General features: G+C 42.7%; 1 protein-coding gene across 1 annotated transcript in view; it reads right to left on the reverse strand.

Annotated features, from left to right (window-relative positions):
* Positions 1–27500, reverse strand: part of Tbce (Tubulin-binding cofactor E) — a 778896-nt gene that overhangs the window by 253376 nt on the left and 498020 nt on the right. Inside the window, exons 6-7 of the mRNA XM_068356257.1 lie at positions 12209–12288; positions 11308–11496 (exon numbers count right to left, since the gene is read on the reverse strand). Coding sequence (XP_068212358.1) covers positions 11308–11496; positions 12209–12288 — 269 coding nt within the window. The remainder of the gene's footprint in view (positions 1–11307; positions 11497–12208; positions 12289–27500) is intronic.

Here is a 27500-nt window from a genome sequence, read left to right on the forward strand (position 1 = left end):
TTTTATCTGTCTGTAAAGTTGTCATCCCTGGGATTAGGGATTTGATTTATGCCTCAGAAGATGTCTGCAGGCACCAATATGTCATTTACCATAGAGTCATTACAGTAATGTCGTAATTTCGCCTTGTTTAGTTCAGCCGTGGACTTAGAGTTTTCCGAGCACATGTTTCAAACATCCTAAGGGTTACCGTGTTCTAAGGCCATGAGAGCCTGTATTTGATTAAGTCAATTTCTTGTCAATGTCGAGTAACTGCGTGTGCAGTAAGGTTGAGGACCTAACTTTCAGTTGGCGTGATGTTTCTAAGTACACATTGGCTTAACCGCCCGTGATGTCCTTCAGATTTTATTAGCGTGATTTGTTATTGTATTTTTAAATGCTTATTTTTATAATAAACCAACTTTTGTGAATATATTTTATTGGAACCCTCCTGAATTGTTTTAGAAAGCGAACCTCTTCAAGGTCTTATCATTGGCTCACTCCATCGGGCCTAGAATCATCACAGTTTTAAATAAGTCGGAGAAAAATTCCCGACATCCTTCGAACCGGATTATTTTCACTACTTCATCTTAGGCATTGAAAAAGTTGATGGGATGTCTTTTTCTTGACTTATAATGGCATGTCGCCATATGGGAAAGTGCCGCAGTGGCTGTTAGAAGGCCAAAAGATCGAACATGTGAAAACGCTGAGTCAGTAGAATTGCGAGTGAACCAAACCAGTTTGACGTAGATGAGTGGTGGCGTTTGGACCGCGTTGGCATCGCCCCATCAGAGCAATATACTGTCCGTGAAGCGGAAGCCATGCGAAAGGTATCGCAAAGTGTCGTAAAGAAGCCTGAGGGATATCAGGTTAGCCTACCAATCGGGTCGGATGCTAGGCCAGATACGAATTATCGAAACGCTGTAGCACAGTTAGAATTGTTGCAAACTAAATTTAGGAAGGACAGGGAATATTTTGATCAGTATCAGGGAGTGATGAATAAATATCTAGAAGCAGGCTTTATATCAGAAGTAAAGGAACCCAACATTGAAGGGTATTATATGCCACATTTCGGCATTAAGAAAGATAGCCGCACGACCCCCCTTAGAATCGTGTTCAATGCCTCAGCAAAATCTAAAGGACATAAATCTTTGAATGAGTGCCTCTTACCAGGCCCCAATCTAGTAGAAGTAGCATATCATTTGCTTATAAAATTCAGATTGAACGAATATGCCATGCTAGCTGACATCAGCAATGCCTTCCACCGTGTATTGTTAAATCCCCGTGATGCCAAATACACACGATTTCTGTGGCGTGAGGTAGCAGGTCGAGTGCTCACCTTCGCCTTTAGAGTCGTGGTGTTCGGCATCACAGCGAGTCCGTTTTTGTTGCAACAAGTTTTAAATTGTCATTTTGAAAAGGAAGGTAGGCCAGATTTGGCAAAGTCATTTTACGTAAATAATTATTTCAGCACTTTCGAGAATGTAGAGAGCATGAGGCAGGAGCATGAATCTGTCAACAAGATCTTAGAAAGGGCAGGAGCATGAATCTCTGTCAAGATCTTAGAAAGGGCTGGTATCCCTTTAGAAGGGTGGGCGTCCAATAACTTAGCTTTCGATAGCGAGAAGCAGTGGAGTGGGCCAGTGAATGTGAACGTACTTGGGCTGCGATGGGCCCGAGACGTCGATCGATTGTGCGTGAAAGAGAGGAAGAGAATCAGTGAATTGGGGGAGGGATGGGTACCTACGAAGCGTAGGGTACTTCCCTGTTAGTCTCCATTTATGATCCTCTAGGCTTGATAAGCCCATTGTTTGTTCGAGGAAAGCTTTTCCTCCAACAACTATGGGAGGATAATGTAAGCTGGGATGACGTGTTAAGGAGACAGAAAGCTAGAGAAGCGGGCGAGTTGTTGTGTGAATTGAAAGCGGTAAGTAACATCCCATTTCCAAGAGCGGTAGGCAAGAAAAATTTGGAGCTCCATGTATTCACCGATGCCAGCAGCAAGGCATACGGTACAGTAGCATATATTAGGGAAAATTGCAATCAAGTAAGACTACTCACTAGTAAGATGAGAATCACTCCCAAGGGGATGAACCAGTTGATAATCCCCAAGCTAGAACTAGTAGCATTATTGTTAGGCTGCAGATTAGCTAAGACACTTAAAGGGCTGATAGAGCCACGAGAGATAGTCATGTGGACCGACAGTAAGGTCACGATGGCATGGGTAGCATCTCCCGATGCCAAAGACAATAAGGATATATTTATATCTAACAGAGTGGCGGAGATTATTTTTTTTCGTCAGGTTTGCGATTTCAGTCTCAGCTATGTCCCGAGTAAACAAAATCCTGCCGATGTCCTGTCCAGAGGAGCAACAACTCAACAACTGCTACAGAACCCTCTTTGGCAGAAGAGTCCAGAGTTCCTGAGTAGTATAGGAGAGCCTGTTCCCTACAAAGAGGATGATCCAACCAGTGTGAGAACCGTAGTAGCGGCAGTGCAAGAATTAAGGGAAGAAATAAGGCCTGTTCCCCCAGGAGAGATATGGGAACCTCTACAGAGGGAAGTAGAGTTCCAATTCTTATTGAGAGTTACTAGGCTAATATTGAGATTTGCCTAATTAAAACGGGACCCGTTTAGAATTGTTGTCCAATTAGAGCAAAAATATTATTTGCCTACAGTCTATGCTTACTTGGAGGGTGAGGTCAGACCCCCTCGTGAAGTCATTATTTTTGTCAGACAATTAAATTTAGTGCTAGATAATAAGTTGATTTGCACTAGGGGACGTGTGTCCCAAGTAGAGAAAATTAAACATTTGATTATTTTGCCAGCTAAGGGATGCTTAGTTGGGGTTTATCTAAGATATTTGCATTGTTTGCATTTATATTGTAGTGTGAATACACTAATGGGTATCTTCCGAGAGAAATGCTGGTCGCCGGGCCTACGTTCCATTGCAAGGCAAATTGTACGGCAGTGTCCAGAATGCGTGCTAGCATTCCAGCGCCTGTTGAGACAGCTACCACCACCCCCCCTACCGAAGGAAAGGATCAGCTTGACGAAGCCATTTACCGCAGTCGGAGTGGACCACACAGCGGCCATACAGACCGAAATGCGACCAGGCTACATACTGATCGTAACATGCATGGCCAGCAGGGCCAAGTACCTCGATTTCTGCCCCTCCCTGGAAGAGGAGGAATTTGTTTTGGCCTTGCGTCGTTTTTGTGCTACCCACGGCGCCCCGTTTTCCATCACATCTGATAATCATCAAACGTTCAAGACTGCCAGTAACCTCCTTCAAGGACTTTATGAAGAGGATGAAGTCCAGCAGTTCCTGAGGAGGACTGGAATCGAATGGCGTTTTCAGACGCCCCGTGCGCCTTGGAAAGGTGGTTTTTTGGGCGCCTAATTGGAGTGACTTAACGTATCCTACAGATAGCCCTCGGGAAGAAGTACCTGCCGGAGGCCCACGTCCTAACGTTAGTGAAAGAGGCGGAGGCAGTAGTTAATAACAGGCCTCTAATGTACAGCGGTGACAAGTGCGAGGATGAGGTCCTCACCCCTCCCATTTAGTGCGAGGACACATTGTAAACCTAATGGCACCGATCTTGCCAGACAACGACCTCAATGCGAACTTCACCTCCCGGAGGCTACGTAATCGTTATTTGAAGTTGACAGACACTCTAAAAGCCTTCCGGGAGAAGTGGAGGAAAGAGTATTTAAGTGCCCTGAGGGCCAGACACGATTGTCGATCTGGGGAACCTTCCAAGCTGCACCCCGGAGACATCGTGCTGGTCAAGCAAGACAATCAAAAAAAGGCTACGTGGCCCCTTGGACGTGTTGTGGAGACATATCCTGACGACGACGGAGTCGTGCGTTCGGCCAAGGTGTTGTTCGAGGATGTCGAGTCCCTGCGAGCTGTCAGCCACCTGGTTCCCCTGGAGATTGCCCCCTCTGATGACGATGATGGTGTTGGAGAAGAGACGGCGGTGATGGTACGAGAAGACGATGGCGACGGCGACGTCAAAGACGAGGGTGCGTACAGTTTGCCAGCAGGACTGCCAGGGAACGTTGTGACGTCTGGGGACAACCAAGAGATAGTTCAGGCTACGACATCTCGACAACAAGCCACAGAGGTCTTAGGTAGTAACGAAGATAGTATAGGTAATGATGGTGACGAAAGTAGCGATACCAATACGGTAAGTCAGAGTAGTGAAAGGCGTAACCCTGAAATGTGCTAGTGCCGTAGAATCAGAGACGTCGGGCGGACAAGGACGTACCGCACACCCATTGAGAAAGGCTGCTGCGAAGCAGCGAGAGCTAATGAAAAGATTAGTTGAGAATGAAGATATATAAGTCATAGCTGCAAACAGTAAAAGAAAACAGGAGTATCCCTCATTCTGGTAGGTAGGGAAGGTGGAACAGAAGTGAGTGTAGGTGAGTTTGAATCCACAGAGGTTGGAAGTGCGGGAGGGCCTCTCTCGTATATACAAGTCTAGCGTTGTACAGAACCAGCCCCTCCTCCCCCTAGAGTAATTGCCAAGGTGTATGATTATTTGAGAATAATAATTCCATTGAATGATTGAGTAAGGACAGATTGCCTTATGATTATATATATATATATATATATATATATATATATATATATATATATATATATATATACTGTATATATATATATATATATACTATATATATATATATATATATATATATGCTTATTCAATTCATGATTGTGCATGTATACATTGCTTATTGCTTATTGAGATATTATTACAGGCCTAATGGCTATTGCCTTTTTATTGATTGATTCATGTATGCCTTATATGTCTGGGTACATTTGTATATAATATTCCCATTATGTGTAAATGCCAGTAAGAATTGATTTCCCCGGGGTAATATTATTTCTCTTGATGTATATTGTGCAGGCAAAATTATCGATGTATATGTTTAGAGCCAAGGACTCACTAGTTTGTTAGATTCTGGCAAATTATGGCCTTCTGCCGAAGTATTGAGTATCCTTTGATCTAACGTAAGACTTTAACTGTTTTTCTATCTTGTGTTCTATAAAGAAACTCAATTAAACCCCTTGTTGATTAAATAAAGTGAGAGTTCCCACGCATTTTACAAGGACCCTTTAATTAGCGCGGCAGACAGTAGTTTTCCTTTGAGCTATGCTGAGCGATGCCCGGCATTCCTGCCTAAGCCCCGAACGGCGTAAGTACCGTCTCTGAAGTTGTAGTGTGTCTCTCTGCCTCTGGCTCCTATCTACCGCCATGCCAGGTCGGTTCCTTTGTCAGTGTGAGTTATGTACATTTTTTATCTATCTGTAAAGTTGTCATCCCTGGGATTAGGGATTTAATTTATGCCTCAGAAGATGTCTGCAGGCGCCAATATGTCATTTACCATAGAGTCATTACAGTAATGTCGTAATTTCGCCTTGTTTAGTTCAGCCGTGGACTTAGAGTTTTCCGAGCACATGTTGCAAACATCCTAAGGGTTACCGTGTTCTAAGGCCATGAGAGCCTGTATTTGATTAAGTCAATTTCTTATCAATGTCGAGTAACTGCGTGTGCAGTTAGGTTGAAGACCTAACTTTCATTTGGCGTGATGTTTCTAAGTACACATTGGCTTAACCGCCCATGATGTCCTTCAGATTGTATTAGCGTGATTTGTTATTGTATTTTTAAATGCTTATTTTTATAATAAACCAACTTTTGTGACCATATTTTATTGGAACCCTCCTGAATTGTTTTAGAAAGCGAACCTCTTCAAGGTCTTATCATCGGCCCACTCCATCGGGCCTAGAATCATTACAGTTTTAAATAAGTCGGAGAAAAATTCCCGACACCCTTTGTCATATTGTTTTGTCCTTCTCTCTCCCTGTTCTCATCAGTGTTTCACTTAAATGTATCCAATAATAATGCATGTAATATTCACATTTTAGTATTGTATTTATAATAAAAAAACATAGCAAATTACAATCTTATGCATTGTTTACATTCAAATCAGCTAATCAACCCTGCCTAGTCAGTCGTCAACCTCAATTTTCGGATCAAATAACTCCCTCATTATTAAGGCATGCTACCCAAGGATATTTCATAGTTACTAAAAGAAACAATTAATACTTTAACTATCATATTCCATTTAGCATATCAATTCCAATATTTTTCTTTTTAAATGCTTTTCTCTTATTTTTACTTCAACTGTGAGTTGAATCACAATGCTAACCGGAATTTCATTTATGTTGGCGATGCACAATATTTTAGAGTTTTTAACTCTGTGGTGCTTGATTTAAAAGCCTCAATAGAGACTTAACAAAGAAACAAAAATTTCATTTATTACAGAGAGAGAGAGAGAGAGAGAGAGAGAGAGAGAGAGAGAGAGAGAGAGAGAGAGAGAGAGAGAGAGAGAGAGAGAGAATATGAATGATTTGAAGTTTTCTGGCATTTTAACATCGAATAAGAAAGAACTAATGCTCTCTCTCTAAATATTTGATTTTGTTTCGGAAGTATTATTGCATTTTAAAAATTTACGATTATTTTAATAAAACATTTATGTGCTTTTGTTTTAAATTTCAGGTGTAGTAAGTATTTTGGGTGCCGTGATCAGATCAGTTGATCTGATCACAGCCCAAAAATACTTTTTGATAAAATACACCCAAAATTTAAAACAAAAGTACATAAATTTTTCATTAAAACTCAATTAACTATTTACATAATCGTAATTTTCTAGAATGCAATATAGTGGGGCGGTTTAGCTCGAAATTTCAAAAGGATTGTGCATTTTGTGATACAAGCATCAAATTTGGCACAAATGTACATTGATATATGGCGAACATTTTCAGATATTGAGCCACTCGGAATTCTCCCTTCATGTCTGCCATATTGGAATTCAAAATGGCCGCCATTTGAAATCTACATTTTCGATTATCTTTGGGTCTAATGCTGCTATTGACTCGATTCTGGTGTCTAAATGTATGTTTTGGGGTGGCAAGGAATCCAATGGTAACAATCTGCATGGCATATTTTGTACCAATGAGCCGCCATATTGGATTTCAAAATGGCCGCCATTTGAAATCTACATTTTCGATTATCTTTGGGTCTAATGCTGCTATTGACTCGATTCTGGTGTCCAAATGTATGTTTTGGGAGGAAAGGAATCCGATAGTTACAATCTGCATTGTGTATCTTTATAAATTAGCCAACATATTGGATTTCAAAATGGCCGCCAGTTGAATTCTACATGTGCGATTACCTCTGGGTCAAATATTTTTACAGTACATGACAATATCCATTTTTCAAAATGACATACTTTATTACAGTACTCCACTTAATTCATGAGAGATGAATATTCATCATCATGTATTTTTGACAAGACAACATTTTACTCAAAGTCTGTGAAGTAAAAATTGTTTGAGTTATTGATTAGATTCTGTGTTGTTCTAGGTTTGATATGGCACCTTTCATATATGATTAGTTTTCTCCATTCCTTCAATCAATATCACAAAATGATCAATTCGGGGTTACGTCTGAATATCCACAAAATAGTGTGAACATTAACACAAAACAACGTGAACTTCTCAAAACTAGCTTTCCCTCTAAAACTCTAAATAAATATCGACTTACTTCAACTACTAATTTTGAGTTTTATAATTTTGATACATGTCTTAGGTCATGTCTTAAATATCTTAGTTAAAATACTGACATGCTATGGTGTAATATATAAGGTTGGGTGTGTACTGACATTCTACAATGGTCTTGTATTTGAGGCTAGGTATACATCGGTACTGAAGATATGTGTACATAAACCATCTCATGTTAACCAGTTCAGCGCTGCCACAAGTAAATGAATGTTGTGGACTCATCTTCATGTGCAGACCCCTTCACACACACAGAGGGTTGTGCACTTAAGGGCAGCCTTCTTGCACTTGCAGCGTCTCACACACCCATTCTGGCACTTGCAAGAAACCAGCTCAATGCAGGTGTGAGCTGCCTCAGGTAGCCTGGTCCAGTATGGTGTGTATTGTCCTCCAGTCATTGACCAACCCCAGTTTGTTGGTGGTGGGAGTTCTGGTGCTGGCAGCAGTATCTGACCCCACACATGTCCGCCTGGATATACTGCCCTCTTGACATGTTCCTCTAAAGCTGCCTTCGTTGGAGGGATCAGCTGCCCATTGTTCTTCCTTGCGAAGAGTTTCCTCCTGGCCTTGTCAATGTCCGTGCATTTGCTGGTTCGATCATACGACAGGATCACGAACCTCTCGATGATGCACATTGCATCATTTGGTATGTCACTTGGTGCGGAAGACAGCTGCATCAGCGCCTCACTTAACTCTGGCAGTACTGTCCAGACTGTCCATGCGGTCTTCTTGCCATGTCTAGCAAAGCTTGACACAGTATCGCATCCAGTTAGAGCGTGGAACATTGGCAGTGCACGAGCCTTCTCTGGTCCCAGTCCAGCTGCTATTTCATGTGCTGCTAGGTATCCGAAACTTTGGCCTGTTCCGAATGCCAGCCATAGTTTGTCTTCTGGTGGCAATTCCTGTACCACGGATACTGCCAGCACCACAACATCGGTGTCTACAGTCCGGATGACTATTGAATGGTGTCCGTGCTTAGCTGCGTGAGATGCATGCAGCAACATCCGACTGTCAGCTTCTTCATGGTTGCATGGGTCGAGTGAAGTCAGATCTGGTAGTAGTGGCTTGCTGAGCACTGCCTCTCCATCAGTAATGACAATGCTTGTCCTCCTGGTCAAACCATTCCAAGAGAGCTGTTGAGAGAAACTTAAACAGCTCGGTCTTGTTGCTGTTCACTCGTAGGAAGTTCTGCCAGTTTCCTGGTATGGATGCGGCGGCCGCCACACGTCTCCGCACGCCCTGTCCCCGCTTTGCACGTGTACTACCTTTCAGTGAATCAGCAAGGTAAGTATCCCAGATCAGATCCAGGCGTGACACTGTTTGCAGCTTAGCAGATATATATGGAATGAAGATCTGATGTGCGTACTCTTCAAAGGTCTTTGATGCAGCCGGCTTCAGCATCTGGCAGATAGCTGCTCCATCAAGCACTTTACAGGTAGTGACAGGAGTATCTGTCTTAGCGTCGAAGATTTCTTCCAAACATGTGATGAGATCACTTTTGGTACCAGTGAAGAGGTTTCCAACATCAGACAGTGCAGGAGGACATGCCTGGTTCTCACGACGAAAGAACTCCTCAAGGTTTCCATCCCTCGTCTGGCAGCCAATGTACAGGCGTGCGAAGAGTTCACGGTCATTTTTGACGGAGGTGAGCTGTTGCTGACCTTTGCTCTGGCTTCTTGGAGTTGAAGGGCTGAATACCTTTAGTTTGTTACGAGGTATGGGGTCGTCCACTGCCTTTGTTCTGTCCAATAGACACTCTCTGGTGAAAGCCTCGAACTGCTCTTGGCCAATCTTCTTGGCATTCATCACGGTCTCCACGGCAGCAGGACCTGCAATGTCCTTTAAATCCAGTATGATTTGATCCTGGTTCTCCTTCTCGAATGGGTTACCCATCTCCTCTATTACACCAACAAGAGAGCAGACATCTCTCACAAATGAGGCCTGTACACTTGGAGTCTGACCATGATGGCGTGTGTCTGTTGTTTGCCGTCTACAGTATTGGTTCCTGTCTTGGAATTCTTCGATCACCCTAGCAACTTCTGGTCCTGCAACCATCCAGCGACGAAGGGCACTAGGGTTGTCAGTAAGCCCAACTGCGCCACCGTCTCCTTTGATGCAGGCATTATTCTGCTCATGTGCCTGGTCAGGCGGGATTGAAGAGAACACCCTCTGCGTTTTTTTAACTGTGAAGTGACCTTCGCTGAATTTTCTGGATACGTTTGGGTGTTTGGTAGTTAGCTCGGCCATGTCCTTCAGGTGCACTGGTATCCACCTAGCATAGTGGGTATGATCTAGTACAGTTAGACACCAGAATCGTGTCAAAAGCAGCATTAGACCCACTGATAATCAAAAATGAAGATTTCAAATGGCGGCCATTTTGAAATCCAATATGGCAGCTCAGTGGTAAAAAATACGCAATGCAGATTGTAACCATTGGATTCCTTCCCCCTCAAAACCTACATTTCGGCATCAGAATCGAGTCAATAGCAATTTCAGATCCACAGATAAGCGCAAATGTAGATTTCAAATGGCGGCCATTTTGAATTCCAATATGGCGGACAAGAATAGAGAATTCCGAGTGGCTCAATATCTGAAAATGTTCGCCATATGTAAATGTACATTTGTGCCAAATTTGGTGCTTGTATCACAAAATGCACAATAGGTTAGCTATGCTGCCCCACTAATAATGTTCCGGAAACGAAATTGAATATTCGGAGAGAGAGAGAGAGAGAGAGAGAGAGAGAGAGAGAGAGAGAGAGAGAGAGAGAGAGAGAGAGATCAGCTGTTATAAAGTAATCGAACGCATAGTTTTTGTTTATTTATTTAAAAGAAACAATTATTATCGATATATCAAGTTTTTAGTTTATAAAATAAGCTGTATATCTGTTTAAGAAAGTATATATAACATAATGCGCAAGAGACAACACATAAGAAGTTGAGTCATGCTTCTAGACTAGCGGCATAGGCTACGAGTCTTGAACGAAAACACAGAACACTTACAGTAAGTACAGTTAAGCTTTACTGTAGTAATATAACTGTACATATATCACAGTAATATACACTACAGTATCTGTGAGTATTAGGTTACGTACAGTATTACTACATAGGAATAACTTTTGTTATACATTACTGAACAGTAAGGAGATGACGACGACTCGGAAAACTTTACCTAAGCACAATACTGTACTGTAACCTTACTGTGTCCACTACGTAGTGTACATGTGTGCAAATGTACTGTACACTGTACTGTACATATGATTATAAACTTGTAGAAACCAAATTACAACAATATTAGGCAATATTTACTGTGTTAATCAACAGCTTGGGCAACTGTTCATGGCAAGAGGCAGTGACTTTTTAGATTAGGAGTTAGCCCACCCTAGTGCAGTATTTATTTGCAAAGAACGAGGCTTGACTACATGCAAAAAATTCACCCAAGCCAGATGTGGACACTGAGAAGTAATTTTTTACAATCTGGTGGCTGAAAACAGCGAAGGTTATTCTGCCAGGCAGGTGGGCGGGGTCTACCCGCCTCTGACTAGCTACTATTCCTATCTCATAAAAAGTTTAAACAGCAGTTCCACCTTTGGTGAAATCATACTCATATTAAAGGATGATGGCTTGTATTCACTTAAGAACAAATTACAATAAAAAAGTTTAATCTACTAATACAAGAGAATAACATCATGTCTAACCTCAAGTCTAAAAACTTCAGTTTCGGTAACTGTCTGGCAATCTGCGCGACACTTTGCCAAGACGACAATAGTGAGTTGGACAAATTGAGTTCCTGTACTCGTGGAAGAAGCTTTGACAGGTTGCTGTTCTCCCCGGCACAACAGACTCTCCATCCATCTAAGACTACGTTCTCCAGTTCCTCCAGTTTGCTGTAAAGAAAGCTCCTAAATGGACTTTTCTTATATTGGATAAAGTTATAGCAAACCACTGAAATTTCTGGGATAATTCTTATTAAAATGAAAGAATTACAAGACCATGGTTGGGAAAATAATTCTCAAAGACCTTAAAACAATCGCACAAGCCGTTGTAGTTCGTTGGGATGCACCAGGTCAATAACAAGAATGTGGGTAAATATTTATTTAAGCACAATATTTTTAATGAAAAAAAAATATGAACTGTTCCCGGTGTATTTATAGGTACTTTGAACTGTTCTCATATAAATCATTGGGGGAAACACATATTTAAGAAATTTGAGGTTTTAAATTCCAGAAGTTATGACTGAAAAATCACATTTTAAAATGGAAACAAACACCAGAACACCAATTAAGCTATCCTAGGAGCTTTATCTTTACTTACTTACCTACCAGGGAGAGGGGAACTATGCTCCTGTGACAACCCCCCTTAGACTGCCGTATCTTCAGCTTACCCTAAGACTAAGTCTCAACCCTGTTTGCTTCCCAACCAGCTTCACTCCTCACAAGGTTTCACTAAATCATAATATTTCATAAATTGTAAAGATAGTCTCCTAATATATTTCAGACAAATAACATTTTCCCCCATGAAGAAAATTTATTTGGCAAGTAATAAAATAAGTTTAAACCTGTACCAACCAACTACATACACCCCAAACATAACTCTCACCTCTGTTTCTTTCCAATCTTATCCATTCCAACAACTTCGACAAATCTCGCTCTGATCGCCCTCTGGAGCTGTTCCGTGTGCTGCAAGAAAATAAAATCACTAATCATCAATTTAATCTGCATTTTTTCTAAATATATTAATCTGAATCCTGTATTAGGAGTGATGCTGAAACGGCTGTTAAAATTTAATGAGATAGTTATAACTACAGAAGGTCCTCCACTTACAAACATTTGGAGATACAAACAAAAATCCAACTGAAATCATCCATCTCAGATATAGTATCAAAACTTTATACAATTTAATAAGATAAAAAAATATTGTAATCAAACAGGACTATTTGTTGACTTTTGTAGCAGGAAATTGTAACCATAGGAATTAGATTAGGCCTAGGGCAAAATTTTATAAAATTCCAACTTGCAAACAGCTTCTTCGAACATATTAGGTTTGTAAGTTGAAGACATCTGACAACAGCAAATTCTCGGAAGACACAAAGAACCTCATGAAAAATCGTAGAAATCTCAAGCCCCATCAACAGTATGGGAGAAAATTGAAGCAGCAGAACTGAACAAAACTATACAGAAAAAGCAACGAGAAGACCTTCGAAATAGAATGACAAAAATAATTGAAGATGTCATCAAACAAGGCAGAGGGTTTAAAACAGCAAAAAAAAAACTCGGCCAAGGGAAGCTGCAATTCACTGGGGTGCTAGAAGAAGACGGATCCCTTACAACCAACCGTGATGGAACAGCTAAGCGAGCAAGAAGTACTACCAAAAGCTTTACTCCTCAGAAAGACCTCGTTCCATCTTCGTGGAAGAGCAAATCAACACCTATCTCATCACTTTCCAGAGATCACAGCAGGCGAGGTGCAACTAGATGTCAAGCAAATGAAGAAGGGGAAAACACCGGGACCAGATAACATCACGTTAGACCTAATAGCAGATGCTGATGAGCCAATCCACGTCAGACTGACGCGACTATTCAATGAATGTCTGAAGAAGAGCAAAACGCCAGAAGAGTGGAATAAAGCTATCCTCATTCTACTCTACAAAAAAGGCGACCCCAGGGACATGAACACAACGGCCAATCAGCCGCCTTAATGTTATTTATAAAATTTTCACCAAAGTTATCACCAACCGAATTGTAGGAAAGCTTGATGAAAATCAGCCAAGGGAACAAGCGGGCTTTAGAAGAGGCTACTCCACAATTGACTATCTGCAAACAGTAAACCAAATCATTGAGAAAACAAATGAATATAAGATACCACTAGTAGTAGCACTTGTAGATTACACCAAAGCATTTGACTCGGTTGAAACTGAGGAGGTCATGTCAGCGCTGGAAGAACAGGGAGTTGACTCAGTTTACATTAATGTACTCTGTCACATCTATGACCATGCAACATCATTTATTCGCCTCCACAAGGACTCTGAACCATTCCAACTCAAGAGAGGAGTCAGACAAGGTGACACTAGCTCACCCAAACTGTTTACTGCCTGCCTGGAGAGAGCTTTCCGACAACTCAACTGGCAAGAAAAAGGAATAAAAATAGATGGAGAATATCTAAGTCACCTAAGATTTGCTGATGACATCATTATCATTGCTCACACCAAAGTAAAGCTTCAACATATGCTCACCGAGCTAAATGAAGCAAGCAAATCAATTGGCCTCCGCATGAACTTCCAAAAGACCAAAGTCATGAGCAATAAATATACTGAAAATGCGATGACATACTTGAAATTGAAAACCAACAAATTGAGGAGGTGGACCACTACATCTACCTAGGACAACGAATCTCTCTACATGACGCCTGTAAACAGAGCGAAATAAAAAGAAGAATAACCCTCGGTTGGCAAGCGTTTGGAAGAGCCAGTACAGTATTAAAAAATAAGAAGATTCCTATCATCTTGAAAAGGAAAGTCTATGATCAGTGTATCCTCCCCACTGTCACCTATGGGGCTGAAACTTAGAATCTAACAAAAAAGCTTTCCCTTAAATTACAAACAATGCAGAGGGCACATGAGAGAATTATGCTAAATCTAACATGGAAGGATAGAAAAACAACTAAATGGATACATCAAAAACCAAAGTAATGGATATCCTTGAAACCAAAGTAATGGATATCCTTGAAACCATTACCAAGCTCAAATGGAACTGGACAGGGCACATTGCCAGGATGACAGACAACAGATGGACATCACCAACAACCTTCTGGACACCCCGAGGATACACAAGAAACTGAGGAAGACAAAAAACCCGCTGGCAAGATGACTTAGACCAACATAATTAACAGTGGCACAGAATGGCTTGGGATAGAAGTCTGTGGAGGAACCTGGGGAAGGCCTACATCCAACAAAGGACTTTTGAAGACTGAAATGATGATGATGATGATACAGGAACATGGCCCACCTGAAGGATCTGATGAGTCATGAGAACGATCGTAAGGCTTTAATACCTAAGAGTTGGCATTGAAATATATTTTTACTTGTTTCTTGTTCCTATTGACAATTTAATTCAATTTAAAATTCGTTATAGGTTTTGTTGTTTCACTGTGGAATTTTTCATATTTATGCAACTCATCGATTCTCCTTGTCTCAGGACCTTGTCCTTTTGTTTTAGGTTTGTGCAATGCCCTATATTCAGAGGAAACTAGCCTCTCTGACAATTAGCCAACTGCAATTGTTATTTTTGGTTTTGTACTGATCAATAAGAACAAGAATCATGAACTTCTAACATATATTACAGATAACTAAAGCCACTGACCATAATACCTGTTGCTGGCATGGCTGAAGTGCTTTGATACCGAGGTTTGTATCATAGTATAGCTCACACTTAATTGACTGTAATGCCACCTGATTCTTGTCATGATAACAGGAAGGATATTTTTGATTAAGTGCATTGTGTGATATGATTCTTATGTTTTTGGAAAAGTGCCAAGCTGTTAATGGCTGAGCTGAAGACAATTCTCACGATTCCTCAAATAAGACTTCCACTATAGATGGTCTGAGGATAGTCTTGGCTAATAGAGTGAATAGCAATGACCAATAAATAATACAAAACCTGAACTTGGGTTAATGACTCATTTAAACAGCTTATGTACACTCAAGCACACTATTCACTCTTCATTGTTTATATGTATATATGTAGCCTATATATGTGTGTACACACACACATATATATATATATATATATATACATATAAATATATGTATATAAATATATACATATATATATATACATATATATATATACATATATATATATATATATATATATATATATATATATATATATACATATATATATATACTGTATATTATATATATATATATATATAATATATATATATATATAAATTATAAATATATATATAAATTATATATATATATATATATATATATATATAAATATATTATATACATATATTCAATCTTCATTGTTTATATGTATATATGTAGCCTATATATGTGTGTACATATATATATATATATATATATATATATATATATATATATATATATATATATATATATATATATATGTATATATATAAATTATATATATATAAATAATATATATATAAATATATTATATACATATACATATAATATATATGTACATATTTATACATACATACTCACATAATATATATATATATATATATATATATATATATATATATATATATATATATATATATATATATATATATGTCTTACTTATAACTGTAATCGAATACTTTACCTTGTTTCTTCGAAAAGGCCCATAAAAGAAACAAAGGAAATATAAATAAATCACTATATTTCAACCAATACACATTGGTCCTCTTCAAGGTGTGAAGTAAAAATTAAAGTAAAATGGTGTTTGGAAGTGTTCTAAGGTGTTATTAAGTGCTAGAAGGATTAGCCCACTTTAATTCCATCTAGGTGTTCCTTATTATTCTAGAGCCGCTCGAAGGATGCCTTGACCTCTGATGCATACCTGGTGGTTGGTCTTGGTGGATTATCTTCTTTATAATCGGGTTAAGAAGAGTGTTGCCCACTAGGTCAGCTTTCCATTACCCGCCGGATAAGTTTATTGTCTTTGATTGATTTATGATGGCTGATTTCAGGATCTTCCTTCTGTACAGACAGGTATTCTTAAAAAGCAAAGATAACTCACTCCAGGTAATCTGTGTATAGAAAACCAACTCTCCCTATTTCTTACATTAATTTCTTTAGTTATCACAATATTTCTGTAAAAATTGGAGTAGCTTGTAATCTATTTCTTAGAAGCTTCAGAGTGTTTCCAAGCCTGCTTAAGTAAAAATTTTGAAATCATTCGTAAACAACTCGCCCAGCTATTCTACCTGACGTACGTCATATAAAAGGCCATCAACTAAGCTAACACAATATATTATAAAGATCATGTTACTAACCAAAGGGATTTTAAAAATAAGATAAAACTCCCATATATAGAAGGTATTAAAAATATAGCAAAGAATATCAAAACTGAGAACCCCTTTGTTTTTCATATAAAAATACCATAGGAAGTACCCTTCTTAATATTTATCAAAACAAAAGAGATATGGAATCCGGAGTTTACAAAGTACCACGTGGAAATTGTGAAAAAGTCTATGTTGGACAATAGGGCTGTTTTCTATCTCAAAGATTATCCGAACATAAAAGACCTGTTGGGTATGGCTTTGAAAACTCGGGGATTTTCGTTCACCTTAGACATTTGGGGCACCAGATTAACTAGAGTGAGTCATCTTTGCTTTTTAAGAAGACATGTCCGTACAGAAGGAAGTTCCTGAAATCAGCCATCATAAATCAATCAAACACAAGGAACTTATCAGGCAGGCAATGGAAAGCTGACATATTGGACAACACTCTTATGAACCCAATTATGAAAAAGATAATCCACCGAGACCAATCCCCAGATATGCATCAGAGGTCAAGACATCCTGCGAATGGCTCATGAATAAGAAAAGACACCCGGATAGAATTAAATTGGGCTAATCCTTCCAGTACTTAATACAACCTTAGAACAATATGAACACCCATTTGCTTTCATATATAAACTGTTGGTGATTGGACTAATGCACTCTTTACAAAAATAAATATAATCTATAGAAATTACAACATTTTAAAAGAATTTACATGAAAACAAATAAATCACTCGAGATAATAAGTCTGAACAAAACTTACATTAAGACAAAAGTGTTGCACTCTGAAAATTATATAATCACTTAACTTGAAATATTAAATCTGCATAAACCTTAGACTAAGACAAATGAATAATTACACTCTGAAAATTATATATTCACTTTACTTGAAATATTAAATCTGCATAAACCTTACACTAAGACAAAAGACTAATTACACTGAAAATTATATAATAATTTGACTCGAAATATTAAATCTGCATAAAACCGTAGACTAAGACAAAAGAAATAATTACACTCCAATGCTTAAACTCTTAAAGAATTACATAAAGTAATTGATAAACTTACTACATGTTTAGTCTTGCGCAGGGCCAGTTGCAAAAATTCTAAGAGAATTTTTATAAATACTCACTGTTTACAAAAACCCATCACACCAAAACTTTGAGATTTCTCTGAACACTTTTATAACAATACACTGGGCTAGTACGAGAGGCGTGGGAGAGAGTGAACGAAGATGGCTATGACTTAAGGCTGGAATTCTCTATCTGATCTATGCATCCCTGGAATCGCTTAAATATGAAACTTAGAAACTTGGCTACTTCCAGACGATTGCAAATAGATGTGGAAGCGTGGGGGATTGGCCTAAGCTAAGGGCATCAAAGTTATCAACTAGATAAATAATATCAAAAGATGAACCTGGGTTTCAGGCAACTCTCCCTCTCAGCTGCTCCGCCCACCCACCGTTCTCGGGAATAAGAAAAAAAAGAAGAAAAAAGGGTACAATCTAATGCTAGGATTTTTGAGATCCTTCCAAAGCACATGGCCAAATAAGAATTGCGTATTTTCTCACTAACATGACACAATACCTGATAAAAATATAAAATTTTTTTACATAAGCCCTTGTTTACATCACGCACGTATCACATAACATTCTCAAACAGGTTACGTAAGACTTCGTAACCAAATACGTGAAATAAGTTCATTCTTAAAAACAATGTAAATTTACATATACCAACTTAAAGAAAAAATACAATGAAATTAACGATGAAAGTCTTACGAAATTTACAAAACAAACATACTGTACCTACATGTTAGGAAATCATCTTAAAAGCTGGCTATTCATCTCTTCAATGCACATATGAAAACATGAATAAAATACCTGATTAGCTTATTTACTCTACACTGGATAGCTTCATAAGATAGCTCTCCCTCCCCCCAAAAAAGTTTATTTATTCCAAGCCTGAATCCATCGATTCAGCCCGAGATAAAAAATCTGCAACCATGTTATCTTTACCTGATAAATGCTTTACATTAATACAATACGGTTGCAAACATAATGACCACCTAGTTAATCTCTAATCATTATTTTTCATCTTATTAACAAAAGTTACAGTATTATGATAAGAATACACTGTAATGTCTTCATTCTGTGTCGACTTACGTAGATTCTAACCTTCCATATTGCTGCGACTAACGCCAGCAGTTCTGTTTCAACTGTCGAGTCGACTTGTTACTGCTTCTTCAGCTTCGACAATATAAAACAAACAGGGTGAAGATTTCCTTCCTTATCTTCTTGCAATAAGACAGCTCCAATCCCGTTATCCAACGCATCCACTTAGCAAATTAATTTCTCGTTTAAATTAAATACTTGAAATATCAGTTTTGAAGTTTATATGGCCTTCCTTAGATTTTTTCTTTTTCCTGATATCTTGATAACGTAGGTCCCGTCACTGCTCTTCTTCAAAAACCAGAATGGTTCTTGGAACTCGTTGGTGAGAGGGTATCTCCTTACCGATGCGTAGACGAACACCTGCTGTCTTACCATAAACTGTCTGTTCGTACTCTTCATGCCAAACCTTTTCTTCATCCGTCCATGAGACGTTTTCACGCCTTCTAAGGAAAATTTCTTTAACTCGCCGATCCTTTTCCTCAAATCCTTGATATTTTCTCCTTCCATTTCCTCTCGATCTTTCCCTTTTCCTGCCAACATTTTCTTCGCCCTCTGCTAAAGGGTTCTCCTTGTACTTCCATCAGGTGTAAGGGAGACTTCTTGATGCACTCATTATGCTTTTCAGCCAGTATATATATATATATATATATATATATATATATATATATATATATATATATATATATATAATATAAATATATATACACATACACACACACACACATATATATATATATATATATATATATATATATATATATATATATACACATCATATATATATATATATATATATATATATATATATATATATATATATATATACTGTATATATATATATATATATATATATATATATATATACATATATATATATATATATATATATATATATATATATATATATATGTATATATATATACATATATGTATATATAAATATGTCAAATTCGTAGATAATTTGTATTTTTCGTAACTATACAAACCTTAGCTATTTACTAGGGGTATTACTTTCGGCGTAGCTGAAATGACGAGCCATTAATTTTTAACGAGGGTTTACTACCCACACCGCTAGTTAGCGGGGGTAGGGGAGGGTAGCTTGCTAACTCCCGCCCCCTCTCGCACACCTGTGCTTGAGCTCACTTTGCTTGGAGGTAGGAATTCAAGGGGGATAGGGCTGGCAGGGAAGTTCGGTTAAATAGCTAAGGTTTGTATAGTTAGGAAAAATACAAATTATATCACAAATTTTAAGTAATTTGTATTTTTCCTAACAATACTTACCTCGAACTATTTTCTTAGGAGTATCTGGGATTCTCCTCCCAACCGACCATAATTTTGAGTAGTTTTCCCTATCTCCGTTTTCTATAGTGGGTCCCTCTGTGGCGGATGAATACTCGCCCTGAGGCGACCCGGGTCAGCGAGAGCGTGGGGCTAGGTCTTGGTCACCAGTAAGCTTTTGATAATTATGGTATCGAACTCCTGTAAGACACTCGGGGAAGGATGGGCGGGCAATAACCCGAAAGTAGTTCGAGGTAAGTACTGTTAGGAAAAATGCAAATTACTTAAAATTTGTGATTTGTTCCAACACGGAGTACTCACGTCGAACTACTTTCTTAGGAGACTTATACTTTAGGAGGCGGGGGTAGTCTTACAGAACGAGAGACCTGCTGGATAATAAAGATTGAACCTAGACAGGAGGCTAGGTTCTTCTGACCACCAAACGGGATATGAGACTTAAGGAGAACTACGCAAAAAACTATTTAGTGTCTAAGTAACTCACCTCTGTAAAGATCTCCGGACATGGGCGTCTCCAATGAACGTTTCTCACATGGGAGGAGTAAGGGGAAAGGGAATGGAGGGGAAGCAGGGACAAGGGGGGGAAAAGTAAGGAAGGAACTTGTGTCGCTTGGAATTACTTTCTACAAGGCTTCCCCGGGGCTTCAACCTTAAACCTTTTGGAGCACGGAAATGACCGGACCAATGGAGAAGGAGTCCAGAGACTTCCTAGTACAGTCCTTCAGGTAGTGGGCCGTAAACGTGGACAGCCTGGACCATGTGCCCGCCTTCAGGATCTGGCCCACAGCCATGTTCTTCTCGAAGGCTAGCGAAGTGCTCAGGCCCCTAATATCATGGGGGCACGGCTTACCCGGCACCGAGGATCCGGCACTGTCATAGGCTCTCTTAATAACTTGCCGTAACCAGAGGGAGATGGTGTTCCTGAACACTGCTTTCTTTACCGGGCCCGAGGAGACAAACAGACTCTTAATCCCAGGGCGAAGTCTGGCTGTCCTTTCCAGGTATTTCCTAACTGCCCTGACCGGGCATAGCAACAAATCCCTTGGGTTGTCTGGTCGCGGAATAGCTGGAACTGGAAATCCCTCAAACCTTGGGTCCCAGGAGGCAGGGTTCTGTGTCTTGGCCACAAAATCGGGCAAGAACTTGAAACTCAAATCCTTCCATCCTTTTGAGTGCGAAACCTCATACGACAGCCCATGGAGTTCGCTCACTCGTTTAGCCGAGGCCAGGGCGAGAAGGAAGACAGTCTTGAGGGTGAGGTCTTTGTCAAGGATGTCCCTGAGGGGTTCGAAGGGTGGCTCAGACAGGGTCTTAAGGACTCTGGCAACGTCCCACTGTAGCACTCTAGAGGAACGGGGAGAACACAATTGTTTGAAGCTCTTGATGAGCATCGAGATCTGCCAGGAAGCTCCTAGATCGAGACCCTTGAGGAGAAAGACCTGGCCCAAAGCAGCTCGGACACCTTTGATGGCCAGGATAGACATGCCTAAGTCGTCTCTCAGATGGACTAGGAAATCCGCTATCTTATGAACGGAGGCCTCCAGCGGCCTGAGGTTGTGGGAGGCGCACCATTTTGTGAAAGTGGCCCATTTACCTTGATAAACCGCGACCGAGGACCGTCTCAGGTAACCCGACATCCTCGTTGCGGTCTTCGACGAGTATCCTTCCTTCCTCAGGAGCCGCTCGATAACCTCCACGTGTGTAGGCGGAGGGACCGAGGGTTTTCGTGAAACTTTTGGAAGTGGGGCTGACGGAGGAGGTCTTCTCTGTCTGGAAGAAGCCAGGGTGGAAGGACCGCCAGTTCCTTTAGGTACGAGAACCACTCTCTCTCCGGCCACCAGGGCGCTACCAAAGTCATCCACAGGTTCTTTGCTCATCTGACTCTGTTGAGGACCTGCCTGAGGGTCCCGAAGGGAGGGAAGGCATAAACGTCGAGGTTGTCCCAAGAGTGTTGAAAGGTATCCTCGAACGCTGCTGCTGGGTCTGGCACTGGAGAACAGAATACGCGGAGCTGTGCGTTGAGTTTTGTGGCGAAGATGTCCATTACTGGCGACCCCCACCTCAGGATGACCATCTGAGCCACTTCTGGGTATAGGGACCACTCCGACCCTACTACTTGGCCCATCCTGCTGATGTCGTCGGCTAGGACGTTCCTCTTCCCTGGAATGAACATGGCTGTGACCTCGATGTGCTCCTTTGCGGCCCATTCCAGGATCTTTGTCGTGAGACCGCACAACTCTTTCGACTTTAGCCCTCCTTGCTTTTTCACATAGGCTACCACCGTGGCGTTGTCGCACATTAACACCACCGTGTTCCCTCGGAGAAGGTGGATGAATTCTACGCACGCCCTCTGAACTGCCATCAGTTCCAGGACGTTTATGTGAAAGTTCTTTTCTTCGGAGGACCACTTCCCCTTTGCTGACTCGTCGAGAAGATGGGCTCCCCATACCTCCTTCGATGCGTCCGTGAAGAGCAGCATCTCCGGAGGATCGATTGCGAAGGGCATTCCCTTGAGGGTGTTCGCCTGTCTTGCCACCATTTCAGGGTTTCCTCCGTCTCCGTGGACATCGTGACCAGCTTGTGCGGGGATTCCCCCGGGGCCCAGAATTCTTTAAGGTTCCACTGAACCGCCCTTAGCTTGAGTCTCCCCCAGGGGACTAACTTCTCTAACGACACCAGGTGGCCCACTAACCTCTGCCAGTCTTTGGCTCTCCTTGGAAGGTTTGACAGGAAGGGGAGAATTATTCGGTCTAGATTTTCTAACCTCTCTGAAGAGGGGAAGGCCCTCCCCAACTTGGTGTCTAGAACCATCCCCAGGTAGGTCATCCTGGTGGATGGTATCAGTTGTGACTTTTCTAGGTTGATGGTGATACCCAAGTCCTTGCAGAACCGTAGAAGCTTCGCGCCCTGCTCCTTCAGTACTTCCTCTGAGGCTGAAAGCAACAACCAGTCATCCAGGTACCGGATCAGGCAGATGCCTTGTTCGTGAGCCCAGACTGACACTGTTGTGAAGACCCTCGTGAAGATCTGAGGAGCTGTCGACAGCTCGAAGCATAGGGTCCTGAACTGCAACGCCTGGGCACCCCACTTCACCCTTAGGAACTTCCTGCTGGAGGGGTGGACAGGGATCTGAAAATACTCGTCCTTGAGGTCTAGGGACATCATGAAGTCTCCATCCCTCAAGGCTGCCATCACCGATTTCAGGGTGTCCATCTTGAAGTCGGTCTTGCATATGAACTTGTTGAGGGCCGACAGATCTATGACCGGCCTCCAACCCCCTGTTGCCTTCTCCATCAGGAAGAGCCTGCTGTAGAACCCAGGGGTGGGGTTCTTGGCTAGTTCTAATGCCCCTTTGGAGATCATGGCCGACACTTCCTCCTGTAATGCCACCTTTTTCAAGGGGTCCTTGGGAGCCAATCACTCCGCCTGTCGGTCGGGAATTAGAGGGGGCGCGTCCGCCAGGAAGGGCACCCTGTACCTGTCCCTCAGGACTGCCATGGTCCATGGATCTGCTCCGTTGTCCGCCAAGCTTGCCAAGAGTGTTTGAGGCATCCCCCTACCTGAGGCTTCGGCAGGAGTAGGGGGCCTCTCTCCCTACCTTCTCCTCGAGGCGCGTCTCGAGCGTCCTCTCCTGGAGTTTGAGTAGTTAGGCCTAAAGGAGGCCTGCGGAGTCGTGCTTCCCCTACGGGAGGGCTGTGAAGCTTGATGCCAGGAAGCCGAAGGGGAATCACGTCTGGGTTGGGCTGACGAGGAGTGGGGACCATCTGGAGCAACTCTTCTATGCATAGGACGTCTTGCCGCTAGGGGCCTGGACTCTCCTGCATCCTTGATTTTTCTCAATCACTCCATTGCTTCCTCGACTGCCTTCAGGGGGAAGACGGAGTCGCCCCACACCGGGGAGTTCCTCAGGCACCTCGCCTCCCTCTCGGGTAGCCTACGGATCAGTTTATTGAGGATGGTGTCTCTCTTCCGTAGGACCCAGTTGGCCGTCTGCGTGAGGGACTGGAAAGTGAGGAACTTCATTGCCTTCCCCCCTGAGCAGATCAGTTCCTGAAGTAAAGTTTGATTCTCCGGCACTGGGAGATCATGAGAGGACTGGGAACCTACTAGGGTACAGGCCCACCAGTCCAGCCAAGACGTGACGTTGACTATGTCCTGGGCTGTGTCCTCCATCATCGCGGCCTCTGCTGGGGAAAAACACACTTGAGCAGAGGAGGCCCTGTCTTCTGCACTTCCCTGGTTAAGCGTGGCTATCGCCGCTTTAACCGCGCGGGGACCCCCACGCCGACCGTCCGGGACGTAAAACCGTTTCTGTGTTCTTAGGCCTGGAAGCAGCTTGAAGGACCCTTGGGCCCTGAGGGAGTCCGCTTGACCCGCGACGTATCTGTCGACATGGTCCATCCCAATTTTACGACCGGTGCTAAGGAAGGGTTAGAGACGGTTTTTGTTGGACAGGGTTGTCCACTAACCTGTCCAGACCCAAGAGCCTGGCCTGCTCCGTCGAGGGTTTCAGGTCGTCTAGCCTGTGGTGCCGCCTGATGAGCGCCAGCACCTTTCTGTAGGAGGAGACGTCATCTGCTGAGCACTCTCCCCCTTCTATTAGGCCTTCCGCCACCTGATCTTCCGCATCGGGCACCCCGTCGGTCACGGATGAAGCTGCGTGGGAGGTTAGGTGCTCTCTCTCTCCCGCCGCACCAATAGCGCGGGGACTTCCAGTACGGGTGGGTCCGCTGAGACAGGGGTAGCCGTCATGGGCCTACCCCCTCCCGCAGAGTTCCATGGGGCCGGGGGCCTAGGATGAGCTTCTGGTTGCTCCTGGCGCATAGGTAGAGCTGCCGTGGAACTGGGGCTAGGGGCCATGCAGCCAGGCCGAAGGAGCGGCTCTCTCTGCTGGGCAGATGGAGCCGGTGCCTTCGCAGGCTTGGGCTTGGCGAAACCAACTTGTGCCGACGGCTTCGGGCGACAGGCGGACTGACTGGAGGCCCCGTGTCGTGAGGGCGATGAAGCGGCTCTAGGGAGCCACCCGGAAGAGCCTGGAGCGGAGGCTGCCTTGATGAGTTCGCTGCGGGGGATAGTTACACGTACCCACTTGTCTCTGGACGAACGCCCTTTCTTGTGTTTCTTCTTGGAGGTCCTTGCAAGCTTCCTGGACGGGTCTGATCGCGAGCGAGACCTCCTCCTCCGGGACCTCTTCCGCTTCTTTATAGACTCCCAGGGACCGGAATCTTCGAGGAGGATGAGTCCGACGAGGATGATGAAGAGGAGGGCGATGAAGAGGAGGAAGACGAGCTTGCCGAGTCCTACGAGACCTCCGATGCTGATGTAGGGTCCACATGTTGTTTCACCAGCGTGAACGGCTGCATAAAGTCGGGCGGGAGCGTCGACGACGGCGCCGGGGGAGTCCATATAGTCTTCTTGGAGGCGAACCAGCCACCGAACTTTTCTTCTTGCCGCATAGGCGACCTGAAGGGCCTCCTAGGCGGCGTTCATGCGATGGTGTTGGGGTCTGACGAACCTGTCAGCGGTCTCTCCTTGTCCGCTTCTCCCCCGGGCGCTGAAGTACCTGAAACACATAGCCACGATGCAGGGGAAGGGGCCGAGGCAGTCTTCCCCCACACCGGGTTTTCAGTCGAGACAGGCCCTGTAGGCACCAGAACCTCGTCTCCCGCCCACCCCCAGCAGGCCCCCCACATGCTTGCGAAGAAACAACATCCCCACATCAGGAACCTCAGACTCATGGGGAGCAGCAATGGGCCGCTTCCCCGCAACGGACTTACCTCGTCCCCTACTCTGGGTATGGGAAGGTGGAGGGGAACCTCTTTCCGACGGAGACGTGGGCGAAGCCAAGGGCGAGGCGGTGCCCGCCTTCTTAGGGGATCTCTTGGACGCCTTCTTCTTCTTTGTCCCGTACAAGGCCCACTGGATTTCAGACCACGACTTGCACTCCGGACACGTGGCGGACGGGGAACACACACTACCCCTGCACGACGAATACAGGGAATGCGAATCAACCTCCGGTTTAGAGAGAAACGCACCAAAGGATTTACCGGCATTAGGCCAGGGGCAACGACATTGGTGATACATAACAGCACACCAAGGCACAAAGCAACATCAGAACACAGGGGAAAGAGGTAGATGAAAGGATATAAGGGAATCGGTAAACACGCGGTAACCACATGGGGACACAAAGGGTCGCACGGGATGTGAGAGAGCGGCAAGATGTTAATCACGTCGTGACCAGAAGCTTACTGGCGACCGAGACCTAGCCCCACGCTGTCGGTGACCCGGGTCGCCTCAGGGCAAGTATTTATCCACCACAGAGGGACCCACTATAGAAAATGGAGATAGGGGAAACTACACAAAATTCTGGTCGGTTGGGAGGAGAATCCCAGATACTCCTAAGGAAGTAGTTCGAGGTAAGTACTCCGTGTTGGAACAACTACGAATTTGTCAATTGTTCCGTAACTGGAATACAAACCACGCTATTTAATAGGGGTGACTCACCCATTAGGAAGGGTGGACGTCCCAGCCAGTCTGGCTTTTGGCTCTGCCCGGGGGCTCGTCATTTGAGTGTGTAAGTCCCTGTACCTCGCTAGAACCTTGCTACGCAAGGACTGCAGCCAACGCAAGCTGTGTGTGAAGGTATGAAGAAGTGTGACTTGTCCTAGGAAGATGTTCTGAAGTTCTTTAGATGAAAATTTGTAGACTAGGACTTTCCCAATACCACCTCATTAGGGTATAGGGACGTAACAGTATTAATCTTAATGCTAGGAACACAAGGGAGCATGGTTTACCTGCAGTGGTTTGAGGTCAGCTATGCAGAGAACCCAGGATGCTGCTTTCCCCAAGAGAGGGGATGATGAAGGAAAGAATAAGGGCCAGTCAAACCATTTCATTCATGCAGACTAAAATCGGGTAACAATGCCCTCAACCTTCTGCTACTTGTCCAATAAGGAGCTTGAGGTTTTCAAACCAACTGTTGTGCAGCCACCACAAGGCCGATAGCGAACGTATCGAGTCTCCTGTGGGTCACGTCTTACAGGTAGTGGGATGTGAATGTTGTTTGACGTTTCCACACCCCAGCTTGAAGAACCTACGTCACTGAAAAATTTCTTTTTAAGGCCAGGGACGTAGCTATGCCCATCATTTTATTGATGTAAAAGGAATCATATTATTTTAAAGAAAATATTTGTCCTATTAGTGTACTTTCTTTATATATAGATCTAATATCAGAGATTAAATAAAACTACAGCATAGTCAAATTTACGCTAAGAAGTACTCATAAAAACTGATAAAGGCCCATAAAATACTTTGTACTGTTACTTCATATTACGATAATGGGAACACTAATAGTTAGCATGTTGGAATGATATCACTATATTGCCCAGTCACTTTCTGCCAATA

This window comes from Palaemon carinicauda, chromosome 32, assembly GCF_036898095.1.
Source record: "Palaemon carinicauda isolate YSFRI2023 chromosome 32, ASM3689809v2, whole genome shotgun sequence".
Lineage (NCBI taxonomy): Eukaryota > Metazoa > Arthropoda > Malacostraca > Decapoda > Palaemonidae > Palaemon > Palaemon carinicauda.